Here is a 25,483-nt window from a genome sequence, read left to right as displayed (position 1 = left end):
GTTGTTATTCGTTTCATTAACCACCTAAGACAAGCCTCAATCTGCAATAATGCCTATGGTTTCTTTGCTATATATTTTTTTTAATAATCAGCATATCCTACATCGTAGAACCTCTAACGCGCCTTTCGTCCCTGCTTTTCAAATATCTATATCAAAGTTTTTCTTCATTCTACACAGCCATATTATGCAAGCTTAACTCTATATTTGTTTCTCATATATATATATATATATATATATATATATATATATATATATATATATATATATATATATATATATATATATATATATATATATATAATATTACTATATATAAGCATCTAGCAATAATTAACATCTAACTCACCTTTTGTCCTTCGTCCTCTTATATATATTACATCAAACTTTCTCTTTACTTTTCAGAACAAAAAATTAAGCCTGTATCTGCAGGCCTATATACCTTTTCCCATTGTAGGTCTATATCAGCAATATTATTAAGAGCAGCATATCCTATCTGGCAATGTCTAATACGATAGTTAAATCATTATGTCTTCTATTAACAAATCTCTATGAAGTAATTAAGGTTTATCTTCACTAAAAAAACACTAATTAAACCTTTACCTGCATCCCCTATATGTGTGTTTAAGCTATATCACTCTATCTACTTATTTGCTTCAGATATCGATTAATTATTATAAGCACCTTTCTCTATCTGGCAATGTCTATAACTCGTTTCACACACGTCTTTTTACAGTAACAATGTCTCGGCAATCTTGTTTTCCTTCCGTCTGTCACGTTTTGTATTGTGTTGAGGCGTGACGGATAAGAGAGACGAGGGGATAAGAGCTAGGTCTCTCTCTCTCTCTCTCTCTCTCTCTGTTTCTTCCTCTTCCATTTCTTCCTTCTCATTCACTTTCCTCCTCTTCCTCCTTCTTTTCCTTCTCATGGTTCTTATATCTACTTCTCCTACGGGCTCTAATTAATGTTACCTCTCTCTCTCTCTCTCTCTCTCTCTCTCTCTCTCTCTCTCTCTCAGGATGTAGCGTATCTTATGATCTTTAATTAGTAAACGTTTGAGAGAGAGAGAGAGAGAGAGAGAGAGAGAGAGAGAGAGAGAGAGAGAGAGAGAGACAGGACAATAAAACAACTCTCATATCTTCTGTAGCTACAAAACTATATAATAATGACACCAGTTCTTTCTACAGGACATAGCAATAATAATAATAATGATAATAATAATAATAATAAATACAATAATTATACAATGGTCTAGTACTTCTTCTCATCAACAGACAGACTAAGTACGATATATATACAAAAATAGACTGTATTAAGCACTGAACCATGAACACACACACACACACACACACACATGACTTGCGGTAACAGTCTCAAATTTGGTCTCATTTCGGAAGCACAAAGTCTTGGTCAGAGAGGTCAATGGCAGGAGAGACCAGCTGATACACACACACACACACACACACACACACACTAAAGCTGGGAATGGCTAGGGAACAGAATAGGGAGGTTACACACACACACACACACACACACACACACACACACACACACACACACACACACACACACACACACATTTAAAAATCATATATGCAAATCTAACAGAAGGAACAATAGCCATTATCTTGTATATGCACTCCCAAATCAATAATGTAGTAAGACTTTTTGTGACCCAGTGGAGTGAATTTGTATGCATTTTGTGACCCAGGGGATTGTCAAAGAATGAATGTGCTTGCTTTGCTGATTAGAACCCAAATGAATGTATGAATATAGTTTTGTAAATAAGTCAGTCAGTTTATACTACTTATAGGTTGTCCAGTATAGTGAATTTGCGTGTTTTGTGACCCAGGGGATTGTCAAAGAATGAATGTGCTTGCCTGGCTGAATAGAACCCAAATGAATGCATGAATGAGTTTTGTATAGTGAATAAGTAAGTTTTTTAGGAAGTTTGACATGCATATTTTACTAACTTGCAATCTCTTCTTTTCATTCAACATCCCAGTGCATTAACAAAGAGTGTATGTGCTTGCCTGGCTGATAGAACCCAAATGAATGGATCAATATATTTTTGTATAGTGAATAAGTAAGTCAATTTACGGGTTAGCTAACATGCGTCTGTCATTAACTCACAATCTTCTTTTCATTTAACATCCCAGAGCATTGCCAAAGAGTGTATGTATTTCCCTGACTAATGTGTGACCTAAATGAATGCATGAATGTAGTTTTGTAAAGAGAATAAATCAATCAATCAATTTATACTAGGTAGTTTGACATTCTTATTTCATCAACCCACAATCTTCTTCATCTTCTTGTTTAATGTCCTTATTTTCCTATGATATCAAATGGTTCCTCCTGCCATGCCTCCTCTCTGTTAAGTATATGGATTAGCAGGAACAACAGTATCTCTCTCAACACACAGACTGAAAGAAAGAAAGAAAGAAAGAAGGAAAAAAAAGGAAAGATGAGAAAGAAAGAAAAAGAAAGAATGAAGGAAAGAAAGAAAGAAACCAAAAAACAAACAAACAAAGACAGAAAAGGAAAGAAAGGAGGAAAGAAAAGAAGAAAGAGAAGGAAAGAAAAGAAAGAAAGAAGGAAAAAAGGTGAGAAAGAAAGAAAGAAATAATGGAGGAAAGAAAAAATGAAGGAAATCAATAAATAAACCAAAAAACAAACAAACAAAGACAGAAAAGGAAAGACAAGAAGAAAGAGAAGGAAAGAGAAAAAAAAGGAAAGGAAAGAAAAAAGAAAAGAAATTAAGAAGGAACAGAGGAACAGGTATACAGACAAACAGCTTAATGGTACAGTCCTATCAGTTAAGTGTTTTGGTGTTTTCAAGTGTTGCTAAATGACAAACACCTGATATATCACATTTCTGGCCTCGAAGGGGACCCAAACTTACACACAGAGGGGAGAACTTAAGATTACACACTATCTCATTTTTTCTTCTTTATCTGGAATGCATTTTAGGACAGCATAATAGTGTTTGTTTCCTCTTTTCTGAGTTTTTATCACAATGGGAACAGGGAACGTCCAACAAGATGCGTCGCTCCCTCGCCTAAACGCAATCAAGATATGTACATGGCTGACAGCGTTTGTGTAGCAGGACTCAAGATCAAGGTGCCACAAGTCCTCTTACGCACTTAAACACGGTAGAATAGAAGGAGGGAAGGCATCGTTTGTGTAGCAGGACTCAAGATCAAGGTGCCACAAGTCCTCTTACGCACTTAAACACGGTAGAATAGAAGGAGGGAAGGCATCGTTTGTGTAGCAGGACTCAAGATCAAGGTTCCTCAAGTTCTCTTACGCACTTATACACAGTAGAACAGAAGGTGGGAAGGCATCGCTTGTGTGGCAGGACTCAAGATCAAAGTGCCTCAAGTTCTCTTACGCACTTATACACAGTAGAACAGAAGGTGGGAAGGCATCGCTTGTGTGGCAGGACTCAAGATCAAGGTTTCGTCAAGTCCTCTTACGCACTTAAACACAGAATATAAGAGGTGGGAAGGCATCGTTTGTGTAGCAGGACTCAAGATCAAGGTGCCTCAAGTCCTCTTACGCACTTATACACAGTAGAACAAAAGGTGGGAAGGCATAAAGCAACTGGTATGTCCTCAGAATGTCACTTCACTTCACGTCAAGCTTACAGGCATTCCACTTCATCTTCCTTTCCAGCAGTTCTCTCATAGTTCACTGGCGCACTGTTCACACTGGGTATCGCACAGTAACACCCTACGGTACACAGACTGATGGGTTTTCGTGGGTCTTGGTGAGGCAGAAGCAGGGAGGAGTGGCAAGGAACAGGGCAGGAGTTGTAGCAAAGGAGTTCTGTGATGGGAAGGACTATGAGTATCCTTTCATTTCACACTCCTGCACTCCAAACAAAGGATCGGTCACTTGCTGGAAGGAGTGGACGGAACAAGGCAGGAGTTGTAGGTAAGGAGTTCTGTGATGGGAAGGACTATGCATAACCTTCCCTTTCAAGCTCCTACACTTCAAAGGACTTATCACTTGCTGGAAGGAGTGGCGAGGAAGAAAGCAGTAGTCATAGCTTAGGAGTTCTCTGACGGGAAGGATTGTTACTTTCACGCCTTCCAGACTCCTGCACTCAAAACACTATTCACCAAGGGACACATTACAATCCCACCCATTCACAATCCTATGCAAAATACAGGACCTATCACTACTGCTAAGATGCTATTCAGAGGGAGACATTATTTTCATAGCCAGAACGGACCTCATCTCTGGTAAGGTCCTAGAGCAATGCATTACTTCTTCACGGCGACACTGCTCAGAAGGGAACGCCACCAAGACACATTGCCATAGATTGTTACTGGTATCCATCATGCCTAACACACTGATGGTTAGCGACGCATTACTTTCTTTAAAAATGGGGACGATTATAAACTCCTATCGGCCACTCTCATTGGGGAAGTATAAAAGTAGAATCATTGATAGCATTTCCAGAATCTCAAAACCTGTACAAGGGGTAGAAAAGGTACGCAATGGACGGAATCGTGTGAAGGATCGGATTGTGACGGCTTTTTACATATAAGTACACTTCATTACAGACACACACACACACACTACACGCACGCCCTTAGAAGTACACGGTTAGTTTGGGAGTGTGCGACGAGGAGGCAGAGTGCGGCATGGGGGTCACACTCACTTCAGGATCCATCTCCGTCTGCAACAAGAAAACAAAACACTTGAGTCCGATAACGTCAATCCCTTTTCAATCCCTTTTCTTCCACCAGAGTAAGTTTTTGATTCCTTTATTCTTCCTTTTTAATATGTAACCTTTAAAAATTTGACTAAGGAACGAGAGTGAACAGCTTAAAAGAAGAACAAGAAGAACAGGTCGAAGAACACAAAAAAGAGGAAAAATGAGGAAGAAAACAAAGAACCAGAGAAGAAAATGACAAGAAGCAGAGAAGAAAGACCATAAAAATAAAAGAAGAAAAGAAAAAGATGAAGAAAAGAATAAAAACAAGAATGAGAATAAAGATAACAAGAACAACTAGTCAAAAAAGGAGAAGAAAATAATAACAAGAACAAGAACAAGAAGAAAACGAAGAGGTTATCAGATCATCCGCATCCTCACCTTCGTGCTAAGTTCATCCTCCCAAGACAACTTCTTCACCCGCTTAGGAATGGATCCACTGGGCCACGAGACTTTACCGCCCACGTTGCCCAGAGCCTCGGGGTGGTGGATTTCGGGGGAGGACGGGGGGTCGGGGTAGGGGGTGTTGGTGGGGGTGGGGGGCATGGGGGCGGGGCTGATCCTGTTTCTAGAAGGGAGTCCGCCTAAGGCCCTCGCAGACCCCACCGGCGACCCACTGCAAGGAGAATCAAGACTTAATATATGGTTTCAATACCTTTGTACTAACGTTGCCAGAGTGTTATACTCAGCGTCTTAAGTCTTAGGGATATTTGTGGGTGGCTTAAATCAGAAAGTTGTAACATGAGCCTGAATCAGAGAGTAAGAGCTTGAGGATTTTTACGTACTTCTTGAATGAACCGCTTCCGCCACCAGCCAGCAGTGACCCTAAGCTCCTGCCACTGCCACTTCTTCCCCCAAGCTGGCTCCTTACGCCCTCGCTGCGATACGACCTGAGAAAGACAAGATTTGGTTAGCATTAGAAATATTTCCAAGTTGGCGATATCTTCACTAAGTAACTGGAAGGGAAATAAACATGCTGGGTGACAGAATGACTGGTCTAAGATGCATATGCTCATTCATTTCAAGGCTAATACACCCATGTGCGATAAGGCTTTGGTAGAGGTTGGGGTGTCAGTGTTTCCATGGGTAGTTTTAAGAGCCTAGTGATAGTTTGACAAGGCTTTGGTACCTAACCTAACTTAACCTAAATTAACTTGACATAGCCTAACCACTTCTCTTCTCTCCTCTCCTCTCCTCTCCTCTCCTCTCCTCTCTCTCTCTCTCTCTGTAAAACAAACTAACCTAACCTAACTGAACGTAACCTAATCTAAGCATAAGTATTCACCTTGCCGAGTGTGGTGTGTGCTCCGGCGAGCCCTTGATGGAGGCTGTGGAGGCTGTGGTGGATGAGGACCTGCCCGTGCCATTAAAGGAGCCCCCATCGCTGCCCTGGGGCATGTGGCGGCTGCTGGAGGCGGAGGAGGGTGCCGCGAGGGTGCCGTTGGTCAGCGGGTTCCGTGAGTAGCCTTGACCGGATTGCACTGAAACTAAGGAGAGTGAGTCAAGAAGTTTGCACACATTCTAGATATTAAGATTTATTCCCCATATCACTAACTAGACATTATCATTTTATCCCACAATCACTATAACATTTTCTCTTCTTCAACTAGACATTATATTAACCCGGTAGCTGCAGGGATCATGTTTCTTAAAGGCCACTCCCTCTAAGCGAGAATTATGAGAAAAAATCATCACTCACGCAAACCATTTCATAATATATATCAATGCATTTGTGATCAGTTTATGCATCATCTATTTTGGGGGGTTATATCATGGCAAAAATTTGGCCCGTCGCTGCTACACAGTAAAGCCACAAATTTGGCCCGTCGCTGCTACACAGTAAAGCCACAAATTTGGCCCGTCACAGCTACCAGGTTAAATTTCATCCCATATCCCACAATAATGACTTACTTTTCTTATTTTTTTTCTTCTCATTCACTACAGATTACAAGTTTTATTCCAGCTATTAAGTTTTATTCAAGACCTTAAGTTTTAACCTATAATTTATAACCTTTACTTTCCCTTCCTTCAACTATAGCTTTGAAGTTTTATCCCACTTCCAACAAAGATGAGCAACCTTTCCCTTTCTTTTCTTTAACTAGAGGTCAAGTTTTACTCAGGAAGGACAAAAGGAAACAGAGGGAGAGGTCAGAAGAGAGGTCAATTGTCATACTCACTCGTGTTCCTCCTTGCTGTCCCATTATTGTAGTTGTTGACATTGTTGTTGTCACCGGTGGGCAGCTCAACCCCTGTGAGGCCGGCCGGGGACGTGGGGCTGCCCAGGGGGGTCATCTGCTGCCCGTTACCCTGCATCTGGGGAGGAGATAAAGATAGATTAAGGTCCCTCCATAGAGCCTACCCACATACCCACATTTGATAAGGCTTTGGTAGAGGCTGTATTGATTTTCCTATGGGTAGTTTTAACCCCTTGACTGTGGATTTCCTACAAGAAGACCTCACAAAGCTACAGGAATGGAGCAAAAATTGGCTGCTACAATTCAATGAAGGAAAATGTAAAGTCATGCACCTTGGGAGGGGATATCCAGCATACCAATACCACATGGGAAACACTCCACTATCCACCACAGAGGCAGAGAAAGACCTGGGAGTGTATGTTACCAGGCTACCAGTGAAGGGCAAATCCGTGCCAATCGCAGCAGAAGGGTTAAGAGCCTACCAGTGCTATCATCATCACTTAAAAAGAAATGGGTGTCCTGTTGCTTCGTTACCTGGTGGTTGAGGGGGGAGAGGGGGTCCAGCTTGGTGTGGGCCAGGTTGCCGTTGGTCACGATCTGGCTCATCTTGGTGGGCAGCGCGGCGTTGTTGTCATCGCGATATTTCTTACTGTAAGCCGAACATGACATTAGTATTACTTCATCCGTACATCATCACGCGACGGACTATAACCTCTTAAAACACACGAGACATTGATTTATTTATATGTTTCTTCTTTGTTTGATGTCTGTACTGAACTCTCCTACACCTACGACTGATGATTTTATGTTTCTGAAAAAGCGATCATTAGAGCTCTTTCCACGAACCTTTCCCTAAGATAGTAATGCATAAAAAAATAAATACTGGTTAATAAAAGTCACTCCTACAAATACTTAGACTGTTAGACAAAAACAAACTCCAGCTTTACTTTTTGTTGATATAAATATTGATAAGTATGAAGATGAGAAGCAGAGAAATTAACATATAAAAAGTAAATACCTGCTGTCAAAAACCACTCCTATGAACACAAAACAAAACCGCCCTTCACTATTACTTTTTGTGGATGTAGATGGCCAGGCAGATGACGACGAGGATGAAGACGAGGAGCAGGCTGCCGAAGATGACCACCAAGAGGAAGCTGGAGCTGGTGCCGAGGGGGGAGAGCTTCACCATGCCGGGGGGGAAGGTCACGGTCACAGCAGCTGAGGCCTGGGGAGGAGGGGAGTTAAAACATTTGAAACATTTGAACCACTTAAATTCTTCAAGGTACATATATACATTTATTTGGTATATGGTGGATTCTTAGGTTAGCCCTCTTATAAGCTAATGCATCGGGGCACATCATTGTATTTGAGCTTATTGTATTAGCCAAAATAAAGACAGGAAAAGAATTTGGAACTTTGGGCAACCTTCAGTCTAACTCTATTACCATCACACCACCATCACCACCATCTCCACTCACCATCCTGGGCGGCACACCGGAGTCCTTGGCCATCACCATAATGTGCGCCTCTGTGGAGTTGAGCGAGGTCAGGTCACGGATTCGCAGCTCACCGTTGTTGTCTATAGCGAACATTCTGAGGGAGAAGAAGGGGATCAGATCTTCTCTAAGCCCACAAAAGCATTAAACAACTTCTGACCCTTCTCTAGGTCCTCACATCTCCCTTTTCTAAATTCCCTTACTCATCACCTGAGGAGTGGCTTTCCCATCTGGCCAGTAAAACCTTTCTGGGTCCGGATTAATTTATGTTTTGTGACATACATAAGTCGTGTGGAGGTCTAGTAAAGTGGAGATTCAGGGGCGTTACAAACTGCCCTCGAACTGTTTCCTTTACAGTAGAAAAATAGCAACTTGGGCCTTACTGTGCATCCTGCCCCATGACGCTGAGTGTAATAGCGTCACCGAGGTCCCCGTCAGCCACCTCCACTGTGCCCACTGCATCGCCGGGCCGCAGGGAGGTGGAGCTGACATAGAACTCGTACTGCGGGAAGCGGAAGCGAGGGTCCCAGTCGTTGATGTTGAGGACCTTCACCTTCAGCTTGGCCGTGTCGTTCTGGAATATAATGTGGGTGTGTTATGGCTTGTTGATTCGATGGGATAATAGTACAGTGTTTGCTCATTAATGTGTCTTTTCTATCTATCTATCTATCTCTGGCACCCCACTCCCTCACGGTAACTTCCCTCCAGGGGGTGGCCACGGCAGAAGTGTCTCCATCTCTCCCTGTTCTGGCACTCCCTCTCAGCACACTCAATCCTGCTACTTCCAACTCTCTCACTCCAATGCTCACTCACCCTATTGTGTCTTTTCTCCATTGCATATCAGTAACATGAATGATTTGGGTCTTTACTGTATTTTTTGCAGTATATCAGGAGTTTGCAAAGGTTTACCAGTCAGAAATACCAATTACTGTTAGCTTATGGGTTTGTTTCAGTAAGTTGATCACCTCAAAGAAACTTTACTGAATCAAAATTTTCACTTCTCAATATCATGGACTTTTAAGATATTAGTTTCAGCTTGCTATATTCTACAGTGTTCTATTCCTCTACTTCTTTGTTCTAGTTTCAGTCTGCCATATTCCACATTCTACTATACTTCAGAGGCAACATAACTGAAATGCATGAAAATAAGAAGAATGGAACACTAATTTACATATCCTCAATACACTGCCCAATCCTAAGGCCTTGTGTCTACCCGGCATATACTCACAAAGTTTCCATCGGTGACGTAGACCTCAAGGTTGTACTCCTGCTGCTTCTCAAAGTCCAGCTCGTGCTCAAGTAGGATCTGTCCCGAGGGTGAGATGCGGAACACACCCTCACCGTTCCTCTCCAGACTGAACTTTATGTCCTGAGGGAGGAGGAGGAGAATGAGAATAAGAGACACATTAAAGGAAGAGGAGGAAGAGAAAGTACGAACGCAAGATTCACATCTCGTAACCTGAGCCAAAGAACACACCTTGTCAATGTTCTTGTTGATGATGGTTGGTGCGATGACGGAGTGCTCGGGGAGGTTCTCGAGCACGGTGGCCACGTAGTCCCTCTGAATGAACTGTAGCTGCGTGGAGTAGTAGCCGCGGCGGGAGAGCATCATAGTGGTGAGGGCGTACCGGTCGGGGTTGTCCTCCTGCGTGGCCTGAAGGGGAAGGGAAAGGCTCGTAAAGATGCAGTTTGGTAAGGTTCATAACACTCTTTCTAAAGGTTCTTAACACTTCCATTTGCAAAGGTTTTTAATACTACCATTGCAAAGGTCCATAATCCTGCCATATATATCTGTAGAGGTTCATAACACTAGTATTGGCAAGGCTTCCGAACACCAGCATTTCCAGAGGTTTATAACACTACCATTGTAAAGGCTCGTAATGCTGCAATATATATTTGTAAAGGTTCCTGAGACTACTATTGGCAAAGCTTCCTGACACTAGTATTGTCAAAGGTTCATAACACTACCATCTGCATAGGCTCATAAAACTGCTATTTCCAAAGGTTCGTAACACTACCACCAGCAAAGGTTCACACAGCTATTTGCAAACCTTCCTAACATTGGCATTTGCATCTCTAAGAACAAAAAAAATTGGTGGAGAAAATAGAAAAAAAAAGAAGAATTCAAGTGTGAGTGGCTAGCAGACAGACAGATAAGGCTCCAGGGACAGAAACTCACCCTGACCACCAGAGTGACAGGCTGGGAGAGCTTGTCAGGGGGCAGGTCCTTGGCCATGCTGACCTGCCCGCTCTCAGGGTCGATGTTGAACCACACAGACATCTCTTCTTCTGCAGGGGAAAAGGGAAGGAAAATTTATATAAGCTTCCTTACTAATAAGACTTTCTATACAACAAAATGAGGTCAGTCTTTGTTGATTTATACCATAAGGTGTCTGGATATCATGTGTTTGAAGATACCCTAAACTTAACCTAACCTAACCTAACAAGACCCCAAAAAGTTACTATGGGTCTTGACTCAGAAAATTCATATGTTTCCTTATTAATGAGACTTTCTATATAACACCGTGAAGGCTTTCTTTGTTAATTTATGCTATATGTGTCTGGATATCGTGTTTGAAAATTCCTTAAACTTAACCTGTCCTATTGGAAATGCAATTTTTACTGCTTAAAACTTTATAGTCTCACCTCTACTGAAGGAATAGAAGACGGGGGCCATGATGCCCTCGTCCCTGTCCATCGCCTTCACCCCCTCCGGCTGCACATCCACCAGCGTGCCCTGTGGGGATGAAGCACTGTCAGGAGGCTGCAGGCTCTCTTTAAGTGGAGGGGTACTTAAGGTATCTCCAAAGGGCACGGAACTTATTGTTTGGGTAGGCATGCTATGGTATGGTAGGTCACATAGGTTTGAGAGGTCACATTTTTGAGGTTCTAGGAGGTCACTCTGGTGCTCACCTTGGTGGGGTTCTCGGGCAGCACGGCCATGTAGTGGTCTCGCATGAAGGCGGGGTTCTGGTCGTCAGCGTCCTGGACCTGCACGGTGAGGACGGCGGTGCTGCTCTGGGGCGTGGCGGCCTGGTCCTGGGGGGAGGGGGAGGGTGTCAGGGGTGTGCATGGTCTTAGGTCCGTAATTTGGCAGATCTTTGAGGAGGCTGCATGGAGGGCGCCACATGGTCACGTCACTCACATGTTCCTGAGTTCAGGGTGGAGGAATGCGCAGCAGAGTACTTTTCATATTTTTTTTATTAAACATTTTTAGGAAAACACTGGAGGTCTACAGCCCCCCAAGACCTCCCCAGATATTGGTCTCCGTGTCTCTCACCTGCGCCACGATGGTGATGTTGAAGAGCGGGCGAGACTCGTAGTCCAGCGGCTTCTCCAGCACCAGGTTGCCGCTCAGGGGAGACTCGAAGCGGAACATGTCCTGCAGGGAGAGGCGGAAGGGTTATTACGGCGGAATACTTATACACGCTATATCAACTCTCACACCAGTTATTTCTAAAGGCCAAAAAGGAGGTTAAATGCGTTCTCAAGAGTGTTTTTTTTCACGTTCCTAGTATAGAAGTGTATTGCCAGGAAGTTAAGATTAAGAATGTAATGTACAAAAGGGTCACAAAAGTAGATTTCACCCATAATATAATCTAAACTTCTTGGCATTACTCGACTACCCTACTTTTGTGATCCTTTTGTACATTCCACTCTTAATCTTAACTTCCTGGCATTACAGAAGCCTTGCCAAACTACCACCGGGGTCAGAAGACTACCCCTGGAAATGCCCCCCCCCAACGGTCACCTAATCGTGCTAAGAGGCGACGGTAAAGATGAACGACATAATGAAGGAACAATTAAACGATTTCTCCACGAGCCAGCACACACACACACACACACACACACACGCTTGTCACCCCCACTCGCAAATTTTAGTCTTGCACGAACGGTCAAACACGCACCACCACCACCACTACTACTACTACTACTACTACTACTACTACTATTACTACTACTCTCCTTTCCTCCTCTCTCTCTCTCTTTTCCTTGTTTGCTTTCTCTATTTCATTCTTCCTCCTTCCTTCCTTACGTTCTTAGGGATGACTCAAATTTTCTTTTTTTATTTCTTTTTCGTCTTTCATTCATTCTCTTTTTTTCCTCTTCTATCTTTCTCTCCTCCTCTTCCTCCTCCTTCTAGGTACTTCTTTTTCTCCTATCTCTATCCTACCTCCTTCTTCCTTCTCCCCCTCCTCCTACTTCTACTACTAGGCCTACTACTACTACTGCTACTACTACTACTACTACCACTACTATTACTACTACTACTACTACTGCTACTACCACTACCTAATCAACACCAACGGGTACACAGTGGTGGTGATGAGGTGTCGTGCATGCAACACCACCACCACCACCACCACCATCACCCCTTCATTACCAACGCTCCCCTACCTTCATTTCACCAACACATTACGTAGATTCCACTGTAATAGGCACCTCCACCACCACCACCACGGGCTTAGTAATTTCTGTACGCCACACGCCACTACCCAAGTCTATCCTATCCCTGTGTCACGCTGGGTTATGGTAAAGTTATACGTTGGTTATGGGTAGTGAAGGATATCCAAGCCTGTCTTACCTTATCCTACGCCCTATCCTACGTTAGCTATGGGTGGTGAGGGATACACAAGCCTATCCTATCCCTGTCCTACCCTATCCTTCGCTGGTTATGAGTGGTGAAGCATAACGGAAGAAGAGGTGAAAGGAGACGATAAAGATGAGAAGGAGGATGAGGAGGACAAAAAACGGAATGACGAACACAAATACAACCACCGGAAGAGGAAGAGAAGGAGGAGAAGGAAGCAAAGGTGACAAATAGAGATGATAAAGAAGAGGAGAAGGAGGAGAAAGATAAAAAAAGAAATGGGAAATGAGGAACACACATTTACCGGACACTAACGTAATAATCTTCGAGAGGGACAGAAATGATGTGTAATGAATTTGGATTACTTACAGCATACGACCACGGCTGCTACAGAACGCTACACTCCACTATACCCAATCAAATCCTATCCTTGTACTACTCCGGGTCACGAAAAAGTTACGCTGGTTATGAGCGTAGACTGTAGACGATAACGGAAGATTAAGGTTAAGTTAGCTCTGAGGCGAGGTTAGTTTGGGTTACTTACAGAGTAGGGCCCGGGCTGGATGGAGTACTGCACAGTGGAGAAGGGGCCCTGCTGGTCCTCGTCCTCGGCCAGTATGTCCCCCATGATGACTGTGCCCACAACCGTCACCTGGGGAAGAAGACAGTCACAGTTACAGTCATGGTCACAGTCACTCCCTCACGACCCACGAACAGGAAAAAGTATAAAGCAAACAATGACGATGAAAAAGATAAAAAAAGAACGAAGAGGAATAAAGAAAGCAAGGCAAGTGTGAGAGAATTCGTGGCAGGGGAAGGAAAAACGAAGTAGAAAAAAAAATTAAGTGCTAGCATAAAGAAAGCAAGGAAGAAAAAGAAGTAGAGGAAACAATGGCGAGGAAAAAGATAAAAAAGAACGAAGAGGAATATAGAAAACAAGGAAAGCATGAGAGAATTCGTGGCAGGAAAAGAAGAAAACGAAGTAAAAAAAAAATAGTGGCAGAGAAAACGAATTCTTGACTAGGAAGAAAATAAAGCAGAAGAAACAAAGGTTGCTTCGTGGCTAAGAGAAAAGAAACGACCCCCCAAAAAAGAAAACAGGACAAACATGGGAGCACTCGTGGCACGCAAAGAAGAAAAAGAACGTAGTAAAAAATATAATAGCGTCAGGAAGAAACGACCTCATGACAAGAGAAGAAAAAAAAAGTAAAGAGAGCAAAGCAAACAAGAGAACTCATAAGAAGGAAAAAGCTCGCGGAAGAGTCTTGAGGCAGCTGCTGTGGTCACGCGGCGTCAGGACTCGAGAATTTTTCGCCAACTAAATCAACACACAAGAGCCCGGTGAAGGACCCCAAGGCGCGAACACAAGGCAGATACAGAGAACTCACCATCGACACCTTAAAGAACTAGATCACACTTAAAGATATCGTCAAATTAACCTTATGTTGCAGATGAAGAAGAGAGAGAAGGATGAGGAAGAGAAGAAATAAAGAGTACATTATGGGAGACGGAAAGGGAGATACAGAAAAAGACATCATCGACATCTTAAAGAACTAGATCACACTTAAAGATATCGTCAAATTAACCTTATGTTGCAGATGAAGAAGAGAGAGGAGAAGGAAGAGGAAGATAAGTAAAGTAAAAGAGACGGAGAAAGTGTATATACAGAACAAGACAGGATTGAAGCATGAAAGACCTAAATCACACTTCAAGACAGCCCCGAATCAATCTTACATAGCAAATACCAGATGAAGATACAAGGATTCTCATGTATAAGGAAAAGCATTTGACGAGGGAAGAGGAGACTAAGCGGAGAGGCAAAAGATATAGATGAGGAGGAGGACAACGCTAAATAAGGGAATAACGAACACACACATGCACACACACTCACCTCCGACACATTGACGTAGTAGGGGCTGTTAACGAAGACGGGAGCGTTGTCGTTGTCGTCGGTAACTCTGATGTTGACGGGGATGGTGATGCTCTGGGGAGGGAGAGAGAGAGAGTGAGTGAGTGAGAGACTGGGAGAGTAAAAATCAACTCGTCACATTAAGAGTAAAAGAAAGAAACAGATGAAGTAAAAATAAATAAAGGAGAGAGAGTGAGTGAGTGAGAGCGAAAGAGAGAGAGAGAGCAAGTAAACGTATGTGTGTGTGAAAATGAAAGAAAGAATGAAGGTGAATATGACACAAGAAGAGAGAGAGAGAGAGAGAAAAAGAGAGTGAGTGAGTGTGAAAATAAAAGAAAGATAGAAGTGAAAATGATAGAATGAAGAGAGAGAAAGAGAGAGAGAGTAAGCGAGTGTGAGTGATGCAAAGATGGAGATAAAAATGACAGCATGAAGAAAGAGAGAAAGAAAGAGTGAGAGAAAGAGAGAGAGTGAGTGTGAGATGGAGAGAGATGGAGGCAAAGAAGACAGCATGAAGGTGAAGAGAAGGGTGGAGAGGCATAACGGAAGACAGGTGGAGGAAGGAGGAGGAGAGAGGAAGGAAGGAAGGAAGGGAGGAATGATGAAATTGGGTGGAGCACAAGGGAAGATTAGGCGTTGAGTTAGGAGAGGAAGAAGATGAAGAAGAAGGGTGGAAAGCCGTGACGGAAGATGAGAGGGAAGGGAAGAGTGGATGAAAGGTGGAGGAGGCTCATAATAGAGGTGGAAGAGTAAAGAGAAGATGATGGAGTGGTGGATGGGTAATGGAGGGTGAAAAGGAGGCGAGAAAGAAGAAAGAGAAGGAGAAGGAGAAGGAGGAGGAGAAGAAGAAAGAGAGTGAAATTGAAGGGTAGAGAGAGTGCATGAGTGAGAGAAAAATAGTTGCATAGACGTAAGATAGAGAAGAAAGAAAGAAAATAAACAAAAATTACTCACAGGTAAACGAGAGAAGAAAGAAACATAAACAACAACAAAAAAAGGGAAAAATAGTTGCATAGACGTAAGATAGAGAAGAAAGAAAGAAAATAAACAAAAATACTCAAAGAAAGAAACATAAACAACAACAAAAAAAGAGAAAAATAGTTGCATAGACGTAAGATAGAGAAGAAAGAAAGAATATAGAACAAAAATACTCACAGATACACGAAAGAAAACAAACAAAAACAAAATGATATAATAAAAAATGACATAAAAAGAAGAAAAAATAGAAAACAACACTTAAAAATGAAAAAAAAGATGGTATACTCAGATGAAGAAAATAAAAAAAATAAAAAACACTCACGGATAAAAAAAAAGATGGAAAAACAGCTATACTAAAGACTATAAGTATAAGTGAAGGTATAAGTATTAGTGTAAGTATAAGGGACACAGGCATACTCACGGGGTCAGTGGTGCCGCGTCGATCACAGATGACGTTGACGGTGACCTGAGACTCGCCTTCCTTCCCCTGCGGACACGACACAAGGAAATGCTCTTTAAAATGAATAATAAAATAATAGAAAAATAAAAACAACGAGGATGATCACAGGAAATATAGCTAAACGAGATGTACACTTTATATCATGGGTTGAAATAGGCTGAAAAGTCCATTCTAACTTAAATAATTTGAAGAAAAAGAGGAAATCTGTCTCATGTCTCAAACTCTGCGTAGGAAAAAGATGTTAGCATATTAAAAAAAACCATCCAGTGTAGTTAGACGCAAGGCAATGATCTGGAGTTAATGATTGAATATATATACCCGTATGAAGAAAAAAAAACATTATATACAAAGCCCAAGTCACTGAGAGAGATCCAACACTTCTATTCAACTCTAACTCTTCTTTCACTATTCTTCTCTCATTCTATCATTCTTCAATCACTGTTAAGCATCAGTAAGGAGAGTAAATAAAGAAAAAAAAAACATATTATACAAAGACAAGTCACTGAGAGAGATCCAACACTTCTATTCAACTCTAACTCTTCTTTCACCATTCTTCTCTCATTCTATCATTCTTCAATCACTCTTAAGCATCAGTAAGGAGAATAGATATAAAGAAAATCAACATATTACGAAACCAAGTCAACGAGAGATTCACAACATTCAACTTTTTATATTCTTCTTCTCTTTCCCCTTCTTCTCCCTTGCGTCGCCTCCCTTATATTAACTCAGGGATTGAAGGTCTCGTGAGTTATTGCTTATGATTCAAGACCGGATGCCCTCCCTCCCTCCCTCCCTCCCTGACGTCACCGGGGTTCGAACAGCCTCGCCCTGGGTCTTTACTTCCAAGGTTGCACGATCCACACTCCACCATGCACCGCGCCCTCACAAATTTGACTATTCGTGGAAATCAAACACGCAAGAGAGGGATAAAGACAAATATAACAGATAAATAAATGTATAAAAAAATCTACATTGGCATTCCTGTCTGTTTATCTGTCTGTCTGTCTGTCAATCATCCTCCCATTCTTATTCTTTTTCTTTTTTTCCATCCATCCTTCCTTCATTCATTCTTTCTTCAGCTCTCCCTCTCTCCCTCTTTCCTTTCTCCAGTGTCTGTCAATCATCCTCCCACTTCTATTCTTTTTTCTTTTCTTCAATCCTTCCTTCATTCATTCATTCTTTCATTCTTCTGCTCTCCCTCTCTCCCTCTTTCCTTCTTCCTTCCTCTGCCTTTCTTTCTTCCTTACGTTTCTGTCTTCTTTCATCTACGCAATTTTTCCTTCCTTCCTTCCTTATTCATTCATTCCCACGACAAGAAGGAAGGAAGGACGGAAAGAGGGATTGAGGGAGAGCTGGAGAGAAGAATGCATGAACTGAGCGAAAGAAAAGAGAGAAACAGAGACTGAGAGAATGACTGATGGAGAAGGAAAGAGGGAGAGAGAGGGAGATAGAGACACGAATGAATGAATAATGAATGAGAGGAAGGAAAGAGAGAAACTAAGAATGAGAGATTGACACACACACACACACACACATACACACACAAACACACGAACACAAAGAAGGAAAGAAAAAATAAAAATAAAAATCCATCTAGGTCCTTTCTCCTCCTCACTTCGGCCTCCGCAAGCTGATCGCAACACGCAACCCACGCAACACACACACACACACACACACACACGCAATACAAACCTCCTTATCCAGCCTCCTCGTCAGGGTAAGATTCTTGGAGTTCGGAGAGATGCTGACCGACGTGTCCTTCTCCTTCAGTCTCAGATAAATGTTCCCGTCCTCACTGGCATCACCCTCGAGCCTCAACGTACCTGCAAACGAGAGCCAGGTGAGACTATGTTGTTTTAGGGTAAGGAAAGGAACTCAAGGGCAAAATAGATAAGTAAAGGAGCAAACAGGAATCAAGAAAACCTCCCCCCGTCCTCGCTGGCATCCCCTTCAAGTCTCAATGTATACCTATAGACGAGACCCAGGTAAGAATTTGTTGTTTTGGAGTAAAGGAAGCAACTCAAGGGCAAAATAGATACATAAAAGAGGAAATAGGAATCAAGAAAGCCTCCCCCGTTTTCACTGGCATCCCCCTCAAGTCTCAACGTACCTGTATAGACGAAACCCAGGTAAGAATTTGTTGTTTTTAGAGTAAGGAAAGCAGCTCAAGAATAAAAAAGATAGTATTCTAGTCCTCCTCCTCCTATGCAAGAACAGTCAAAAGAGAGGTCAGTTTCGGATGGAGAGGTGTCCTATAGGCCTACAGGTGCCCATATATACATAAGAGAGAAGGTATACAGAGCGACATACAGGTAAAATGATAAACATAGGAACATACATACAAGAGAGACACGTATACGAGAGGTCATACATTGCAGACTCCGTATGTTCTTATGTTTTCATGTTCTTATACAAGTCAAAAGGTAGGCGTGCATAAGAACATACAGGTAAGAGATGCAAGTATACGTAAGCGATAGAGAAGGAATGCAATAGTAAAAGATGTAGTTGTAATGATATAAAAGGAACAGGAATAGGAAAGAACAGGTGTGAAAAAGGAAAGGTATAGACAGGTATGGAGGAAGCGACAGAGGAGGAAGAGGAGGAAGAGAAGAAGAGTAGGCGGAGAGGAGGAGGAGGAGGAGGAGGTGGACGAAGGATAAAGAGTGAAAGTGAGGGTGGAGGGACACACTGACAGGTTACAGATGAGAGGCGAAGGAGATGAAGAAGGAGGAAGGTGTTTATAAAAAGTGAAAGTAAGGGCGGAGGAGGAGGAGGAGGAGGCGAGCAAAGGGTTATGGAAGGGCGTAAACAAAGGGTGATAAATGGGAAGGTAAGGAAAGAAGAATGAAGGAAAGAAAGGAAGAGAAGGAAGGGAGGAGAAAGATGGAAGAAGAGGAAAGAAGAGAGAGAGGGGGAAAGAAAGGTAGAGAAAAGAAAGGAAGGAAGGAGAGAGGAAGGAAGTGAATGACTGGATGAAAGAGGAAAGAAGGAAGGACGGAAGAGAGGAAGAAGGGAGAGAAAGGGAGAGAAAGAATAAATTAATGAAAGAAAGTAGAAACAGATAAAAGAGAAGGAAAAGAAGAGAAGAAGAATATAAGGAGAAGAGAAAGAAAGAAAAGAATGAATGAAGGAAGAGAGAGAGAGAGAGAGAGAGAGAGAGAGAGAGAGAGAGAGAGAGAGAGAGAGAGAGAGAGAGAGAGAGAGAGAGAGAGAGAGAGAGAGAGAGAGAGAGAGAGAGAGAGACAAAAACACACGAAAGAAAGTAGAAAGAAAAAGGAGAGAAAAGTGATAAAAAGGAAGAGAAAGGGAGGTAAAGAAGGTGATTTGATTAGAAGAAGGGAAAGTGAAATAGGAAACGGATACGCCCAAGGATTGTTGTGTTAGATAAGAGAAATTGGAAGAGGAGGGAAGGAAGGAAGGAAGGAAGGAAGGCAGAGAGAAAGATAGGGAAGAAGAGAGGAGAAGGATATAAGGAAGGAAGGAAGGAAGGAGGGAAGGAAGGAAGATTGGAAAGAAGGAAGGAGAAGGAGAGAAAGAAGGAAGGAAGGAAGGAAGAAAGGTAAGAAGGAAGGGAGGAGAAATATATAAGGAAGGAAGGAAGGAAGGAAAGAAAAAATGAATGAAAGACGGGAGAGAGAAACGGAAAGGAGGATAAAGGAAGGAAGGAAGGAAGGAAGGAAGAAAGGACAGATAAGAATGGAAGAAGAATGAAAGGAAATAAGGAAGAAGAGAAGGAGATAGAAAGGAAAGGAGGAAGAAATGAACACAAGAATGAAGGAAGGAAAGAAAGGAAGAAAAAGAGAAAGGGAGAATAATTGATAGAAAGAAAGAAAGTCATAACAAAAAAGAAGGGAGGAGAAAGATGGAAGGAGAAGAGGAAGAAGGGAGGAAAGAATAAATGAAAGAAAGAAGATAGAAAGAAAGGAAAGAAAGAAAAGAAGAAAGATAGAAATAACAAAATAAAACGAAGAAAGGAAGGAAGAGAGAGGAAGAGAAGACAAGATACGAAGACAAGAAAGAAAGAAAACAGAGAAAGAAAGAAAGAAATAGAACAAGAAAGAAAGTAGACAAAGAAATAACAAAACCAACAAACAAACAAACCAAGGGAACAGGGAAAAGGGACAAGGGACGATAAAGAAAGAGAAAATGATGAACGAAAGCGAAAGTACATGATTAACCAGGTAGAGAGGCAAAGGACAGGTGAACAGGTAGAGGAGGAGGAGGAGGAGGAGGTAGAGGAGGAGGTAGAAGAGGTGCGTGTTTGAGGGACATGAAGAGGAGGGAGGAAGGAAGGAAGGAAGGAAGTAGGAGAGGAAGGAGGGGTCAGTTGGTGAGGGGGTATTGATGGAGAGGAGGAGGAGGAGGAGGAAGAGAGGGGGAGAGATATAGAAGGGAGAGGGAAGGAGGGAATGAGAGAGAGACGAAAGGAAGGAAGGAAGGAAGGATGGAAGGAAGGAAGGAACGAAGGAAGGAAGGAAGGAAGGAAGGAACGAAGGAAGGAAGGAAGGAAGGAAGGAAGAAAGAAAATGAAAGAATGAATGAAAGAATGAATGAATGGAAGAAAGAAAGAAAGAAAAAAGAAAGAAATGAAGGAGGGAAAGAAGGAAAGAAAGGAGGAAAGATAGATGGCAAAGGAAAGAAAGAAAGAAAGAAAGACAGCAAGAAAAGTGAAAATAAATGAAAAAAAGGAGAAGGAAATTAGGAAAAAGAAAATAGAGTGAAAAAAGAGAAAAAAAGATAAACCGAATTAAAGAAAAAATAAAAACAAACAAATATAAAAGAAGAAGAAAACAAAAACAAGACAGCACACACATTCCCCCCCGCCCCTCCACAACCCCCCCCCCCCCACATACCTATGAGGCTCCCCACGGTCAGACTCTCCCGCACGAAGAAGTTGTCCACGGAGCCGCCTTGACTCAGGTAACAACGAGAGTCTGTAACGGGAGAAAACACAGGTGAGAACATTAACACACACACACACACACACGCACACACAAACACAGGTAGATAGATTTTTTGTATTATTACTGCAAAGGAGACAGTTCAAGGGCGTAAAAAATAAGAAAACAATAATGAAAAAAAAAAAAAGACCGCTACTTACTGACGAGTGGCCCAAAAAGAGAGGTCAGTTTCGAGAGGACACACATATAGATAGAGAGATAGATAGATAGATAGGAAGGGATGCATAAGGTAGGAAGGAAGGAAGGGGATGAAAAGTATTGAGAGAGGAAAAGGGAAGGGAATGAATGAATGACAGTGAGAAGGAGGGAAAGAATGAATGGATGAGGAAAGTAGAATGAAAGGAAGGAAATTATAAGAAAAAGAGGAGGAAGAGAGGAAAGAATGAGACATAGAAGAAGACTGATAGATAGACAGATGGATAGATTTTTTTAACAGTCTGTACCTTCAAAAATACATCTCAACAATTTACGACACAATTAAATTTAGGGTCCAAAATATATTACTAAACATTCCTATACTTAAGGTTAGGTTAGGTTAGGTTAAGATACATACAAACAAAAAAAAACAAAAAAACACCCTTAAAATCCTAAAAAAAAAACGTTATATGACTCTCTCTCTCTCTCTCTCTCTCTCTCTCTCTCACACACACACACACACACACACACACACACACACACACACACACACAAGAAAGCGTAAAAAAACGAATTTAAAACCGTAGTACAGTCCGAACTCTTTGTCTCTGGCCGTTTCTCATCCTGCAAATCCCTTCACGATATTAAATGGGTTCACGGAAGGTAGCATGGCGGTGTAGCAAGGTAGGGGGGGGCGGGGGATTGAGACGGACAGGTAAATATAGGTGAGTACAGGTGGGACAGGTAGGCAATCAAGCTCGTGGCACCTGGATAAGACCTCACCTAGCGCCCACCTTTCCGGGTACGAGAGAAGATGAGGAAGAAGAAGAAGAGGAAGAAGAAGAAGAAGAAGAAGAAGATGAAAAGAATGGCAGTAGTAGTAGTAGTAGTAGCAGTAGCAGTAGTAGTAGTAGTAATAATAATAAAGAACAAAAAGAAGAACAAGAACAAGAAGAACAGGAAGAACAAGAACAGGAACGAGAGAGAGAGAGAGAGAGAGAGAGAGAGAGAGAGAGAGAGAGAGAGAGAGAGAGAGAGAGAGAGAGAGAGAGAGAGAGAATGAAATATATGGAAGGAATTTGCAACACTTGGGAAGGAAGAATTGACCTTGGAATACCACGAGTCCTCCTCCTCCTCCTCCTCCTCCTCCTTCTCCTCTTCCTCCTCCTCCATTGAGAGAAAGTTGATGTATGCTGGAAATTAAGTCGATTGTTTGTGAGTGCGTTTGTGTGTAGCGATGCGTGAGGTGTGTGTGTGTGTGTGTGTGTGTGTGTGTGTGTGTGTGTGTGTGTGTGTGTGTGAAGGGATTCCAAGCGGTCATCATCTCTCTCATCTCCTCCTCCTCCTCCTCTTCCTCCTTATCTTCTTCTTTCTCATCCTCTTCCTCCTTCTCTTCATTCAATACTGCAACTTATATTAATACCTTCTTCATCCCCTCCTCCTCCTCCTCCTTCTTCCTCTTCCTCTTCTTCTTCTTCTTCTTCTTCACCTCCTCTTCTTCCTCCTCCTCATATTCATCACCAACCGCTTTCACTATATACTCCACCACCACCACCACCACCATCATCAGCACCACCACCACCACCATCATCACCATCACCACCATCACCATCACCACGCCTTCTACATAGCATCTTCTTCGTTATCAGACTTTCTACGTCTTAAATATACGCTAAATTACCATAAAAGAGAGAGAGAGAGAGAGAGAGAGAGAGAGAGAGAGAGAGAGAGAGAGAGAGAGAGAGAGAGAGAGAGAGAGAGAGAGAGAGAGAGAGAGAGAGAGAGAGAGAGAGAGAGACGAGGGTGACAGAATAGCTGCCAATTAAATACACGACAAGGCTTGGAACTAGGAGGAAATGGCCAAGGAAGGGAGGGAAGGGAGAGGAGGAGGAGGAGGAGGAGGAGGAGGAGGGAAGAAGGATGGAGAGGGAGAGGAATGAAGAGTGGTCAAGGAAGAGTAAGGGAAGGGAAGGAAGGAAAAGGAAGGAAAGGAAGGGAAAGGGAAGGGAAAGGGAAGGGAGGGAAGGAAAGGAAGGAAGGAAGGGTAAGAAAGGAAAGGAAGAGAAGGAAGGGAAAGGGAAAGGAAGGGAAAGGAAGGGAAAGGGAAAGGAAGGGAAAGGGATGGGAGAGGAAACAAGGAAAGGATGGGAAAGAGAAAGTTAAGGAAAGGGAGAGGGAGAGAAAGAAGAAGGGAGGAGGAAAGAGAGAAAGAGAAAGGGAGATTAGACCAACGGAAAGGAAGATGAGGAAGAAAGCAAGAAGAGGAGGAGGAGGAGGAGGTGGAGGAAGAAGGTCAGAGAAATGGAGAGCAAGGAAGAAGAGAGGGAAAGGGAAGGGAAAGGATGCCTGGGTGGGTTACGAAGAGGAGGAGGAGCAGGAGGAGGAGGAAGAAGAAGAGGAGGAGGAGGAGAAGGATAAAGGGCGGCGCGTCAAAAGGGAGAAGGAAGGGAGAAAATATGTTTATTGGATGGGAGGAATTAAGAAGGGCGACCATCTGAGAGGAATATGGAGGAGGGAGAGGAAAGGGAGGGAGAGAAAGGGAGGGAGAGAAGATGAGTGTGTCTATGGAAGAAGTTGGAGAGGAGGAATGGAGGTATGTGCCCCGTGGAGAGAAAGATGAGGAGGAGAAGGAGGAGGAGGAGGAGGAGGAGGAGGAGCAAGAAACTGGAGGAGAGATGAAGCGAAACGGAGAGAAAGAGAGAGAGAGAGAGGAGATAAAAGAGAGGACAGACAGACAGACAGACAGACACAGACACAGACAGACCCTCCTTCCCTCTCCTTCCTTCCTTCCCTCCTCCTCCTCCTCCTCCTCCTCCTCCCGATAAGGTGTCTGGTAAACATTCCAAATTCGCCAAAAGGTCAGGCAGCCGCAGCGTGCAGGGCGTGGCAACACTGGACCCGTGCAGGCGTGGGGGAGGAGGAGGAGGAGGAGAAGGAAGAGGAGGAGGAGGAGGAGGAGGAGGAAGACCCAGGGAAGATGTTGAGGGCGAGTGGACGGTTTGGGAGACACGAGAACAGGGAGACGGGGAGATGAAGAAAGAGAAAGACAGACTCACAATAGGGGTAGAAAGACGGAGAGATAGACAGAGAGAGACAGAGAGAGATAGGGAGAGGAATACAGACGCAAACCAGAAGAACGGAGATAGACAGGGAGACTAAAAGAGACAGAGGTATACAGACGGGAAAGAGATTGACAGACAGTAAGAAGAACATAGGAAAAGAAATAGACAGAGGAATACAAATGAAGAAAAAAAAACAGGAATAGACAGACGCAGAAAAACAGACAGATCAAAACAGAGAAAATAAAAACAGACGCTAAAGAGATATAGACAGAAGCGAACAGGAAGAACGAGAAAACAGAAAAAAATAAACAGAGAGAAAAAGACAGATTAATATAAACGAAAAAAAAAAACAGGAATAGACAGACACAAACAGACAAACAGACACACTAACAGAGGAATGCAGGCAACGGCAGAGAAACAGAAAGGACAGAAACTCAAACAGAAATTCAAACAGGACGGGAGATTAACAGAGAGAGGAATTTGCATGACTAAACAGAGTGGAGCCCGAGCAGGTGGGGGGCAGATGGTCAGGTAACAGGTGGGTAAGGCAGGTGGGTACGTGGGTAAGATGGGGAGGTGAGTAAATGAATGGGAGAGGGTGTGTGTGAGTGTGGGCGGACTGGCTGGTTGACTGGGTGACTATCTGATTATGAATACGGCTGACTGACTGACTGACTGGCTGACTGACTGGATGACTGATTGGTTGGGGGACTGACTGGTTGGCTGACTGGCTGACTGGCTGACTATCTGATTGTGGGTATGGTTAACTAACTGGCTGACTGACTGGGTGACTGGTTGGCTGGTTAAGTAACTGAATGGGTGACTGACTGGCTGGCTGACTGACTATGTGTATGGATGATTAACTGACTAACTGGTTGACCTACTAACTGACTAACTGGCTGACTGACTAACTAGCTAACTTACTGACTGACTGACTAACTAACTGCCTAATTAGCTGACTTACTGACTGACT

At 42.9% G+C, this 25,483-nt stretch overlaps 1 protein-coding gene and 1 long non-coding RNA gene across 3 annotated transcripts in view; one reads left to right on the top strand and one right to left on the bottom strand.

The window, feature by feature from the left end:
- Positions 1-1,138: 1,138 nt before the first annotated feature.
- On the top strand, positions 1,139-3,514 carry LOC126999547 (uncharacterized). Its single transcript, XR_007753421.1, has 3 exons — positions 1,139-3,117; positions 3,202-3,329; positions 3,414-3,514. It is a non-coding gene; the product is annotated as an uncharacterized LOC126999547 (long non-coding RNA).
- LOC126999546 (cadherin-8-like) overlaps positions 3,236-25,483 on the bottom strand; it is a 109,181-nt gene continuing 86,933 nt past the window's right edge. Inside the window, exons 3-22 of one of the 2 annotated variants that reach the window (XM_050862277.1) lie at positions 21,206-21,286; positions 18,045-18,175; positions 16,314-16,379; positions 14,897-14,989; positions 13,550-13,657; positions 11,695-11,796; positions 11,328-11,453; positions 11,061-11,151; positions 10,594-10,703; positions 9,892-10,068; positions 9,643-9,783; positions 8,798-8,988; positions 8,397-8,511; positions 7,989-8,143; positions 7,450-7,564; positions 6,898-7,033; positions 6,006-6,207; positions 5,506-5,610; positions 5,102-5,336; positions 3,236-4,684 (exon numbers count right to left, since the gene is read on the bottom strand). In XM_050862277.1, the coding sequence (XP_050718234.1) occupies positions 4,598-4,684; positions 5,102-5,336; positions 5,506-5,610; positions 6,006-6,207; positions 6,898-7,033; positions 7,450-7,564; positions 7,989-8,143; positions 8,397-8,511; positions 8,798-8,988; positions 9,643-9,783; positions 9,892-10,068; positions 10,594-10,703; positions 11,061-11,151; positions 11,328-11,453; positions 11,695-11,796; positions 13,550-13,657; positions 14,897-14,989; positions 16,314-16,379; positions 18,045-18,175; positions 21,206-21,286 (2,567 nt within the window). In that variant the 3' untranslated portion in view covers positions 3,236-4,597. The remainder of the gene's footprint in view (positions 4,685-5,101; positions 5,337-5,505; positions 5,611-6,005; positions 6,208-6,897; positions 7,034-7,449; positions 7,565-7,988; positions 8,144-8,396; positions 8,512-8,797; positions 8,989-9,642; positions 9,784-9,891; positions 10,069-10,593; positions 10,704-11,060; positions 11,152-11,327; positions 11,454-11,694; positions 11,797-13,549; positions 13,658-14,896; positions 14,990-16,313; positions 16,380-18,044; positions 18,176-21,205; positions 21,287-25,483) is intronic. The other variant, XM_050862278.1, reaches the window with a different exon arrangement.

This window comes from Eriocheir sinensis, chromosome 16, assembly GCF_024679095.1.
Source record: "Eriocheir sinensis breed Jianghai 21 chromosome 16, ASM2467909v1, whole genome shotgun sequence".
NCBI lineage: Eukaryota > Metazoa > Arthropoda > Malacostraca > Decapoda > Varunidae > Eriocheir > Eriocheir sinensis.
Note: the sequence above shows the minus strand (reverse complement) of the source record. Positions and strands in the feature narration are given on the sequence as shown.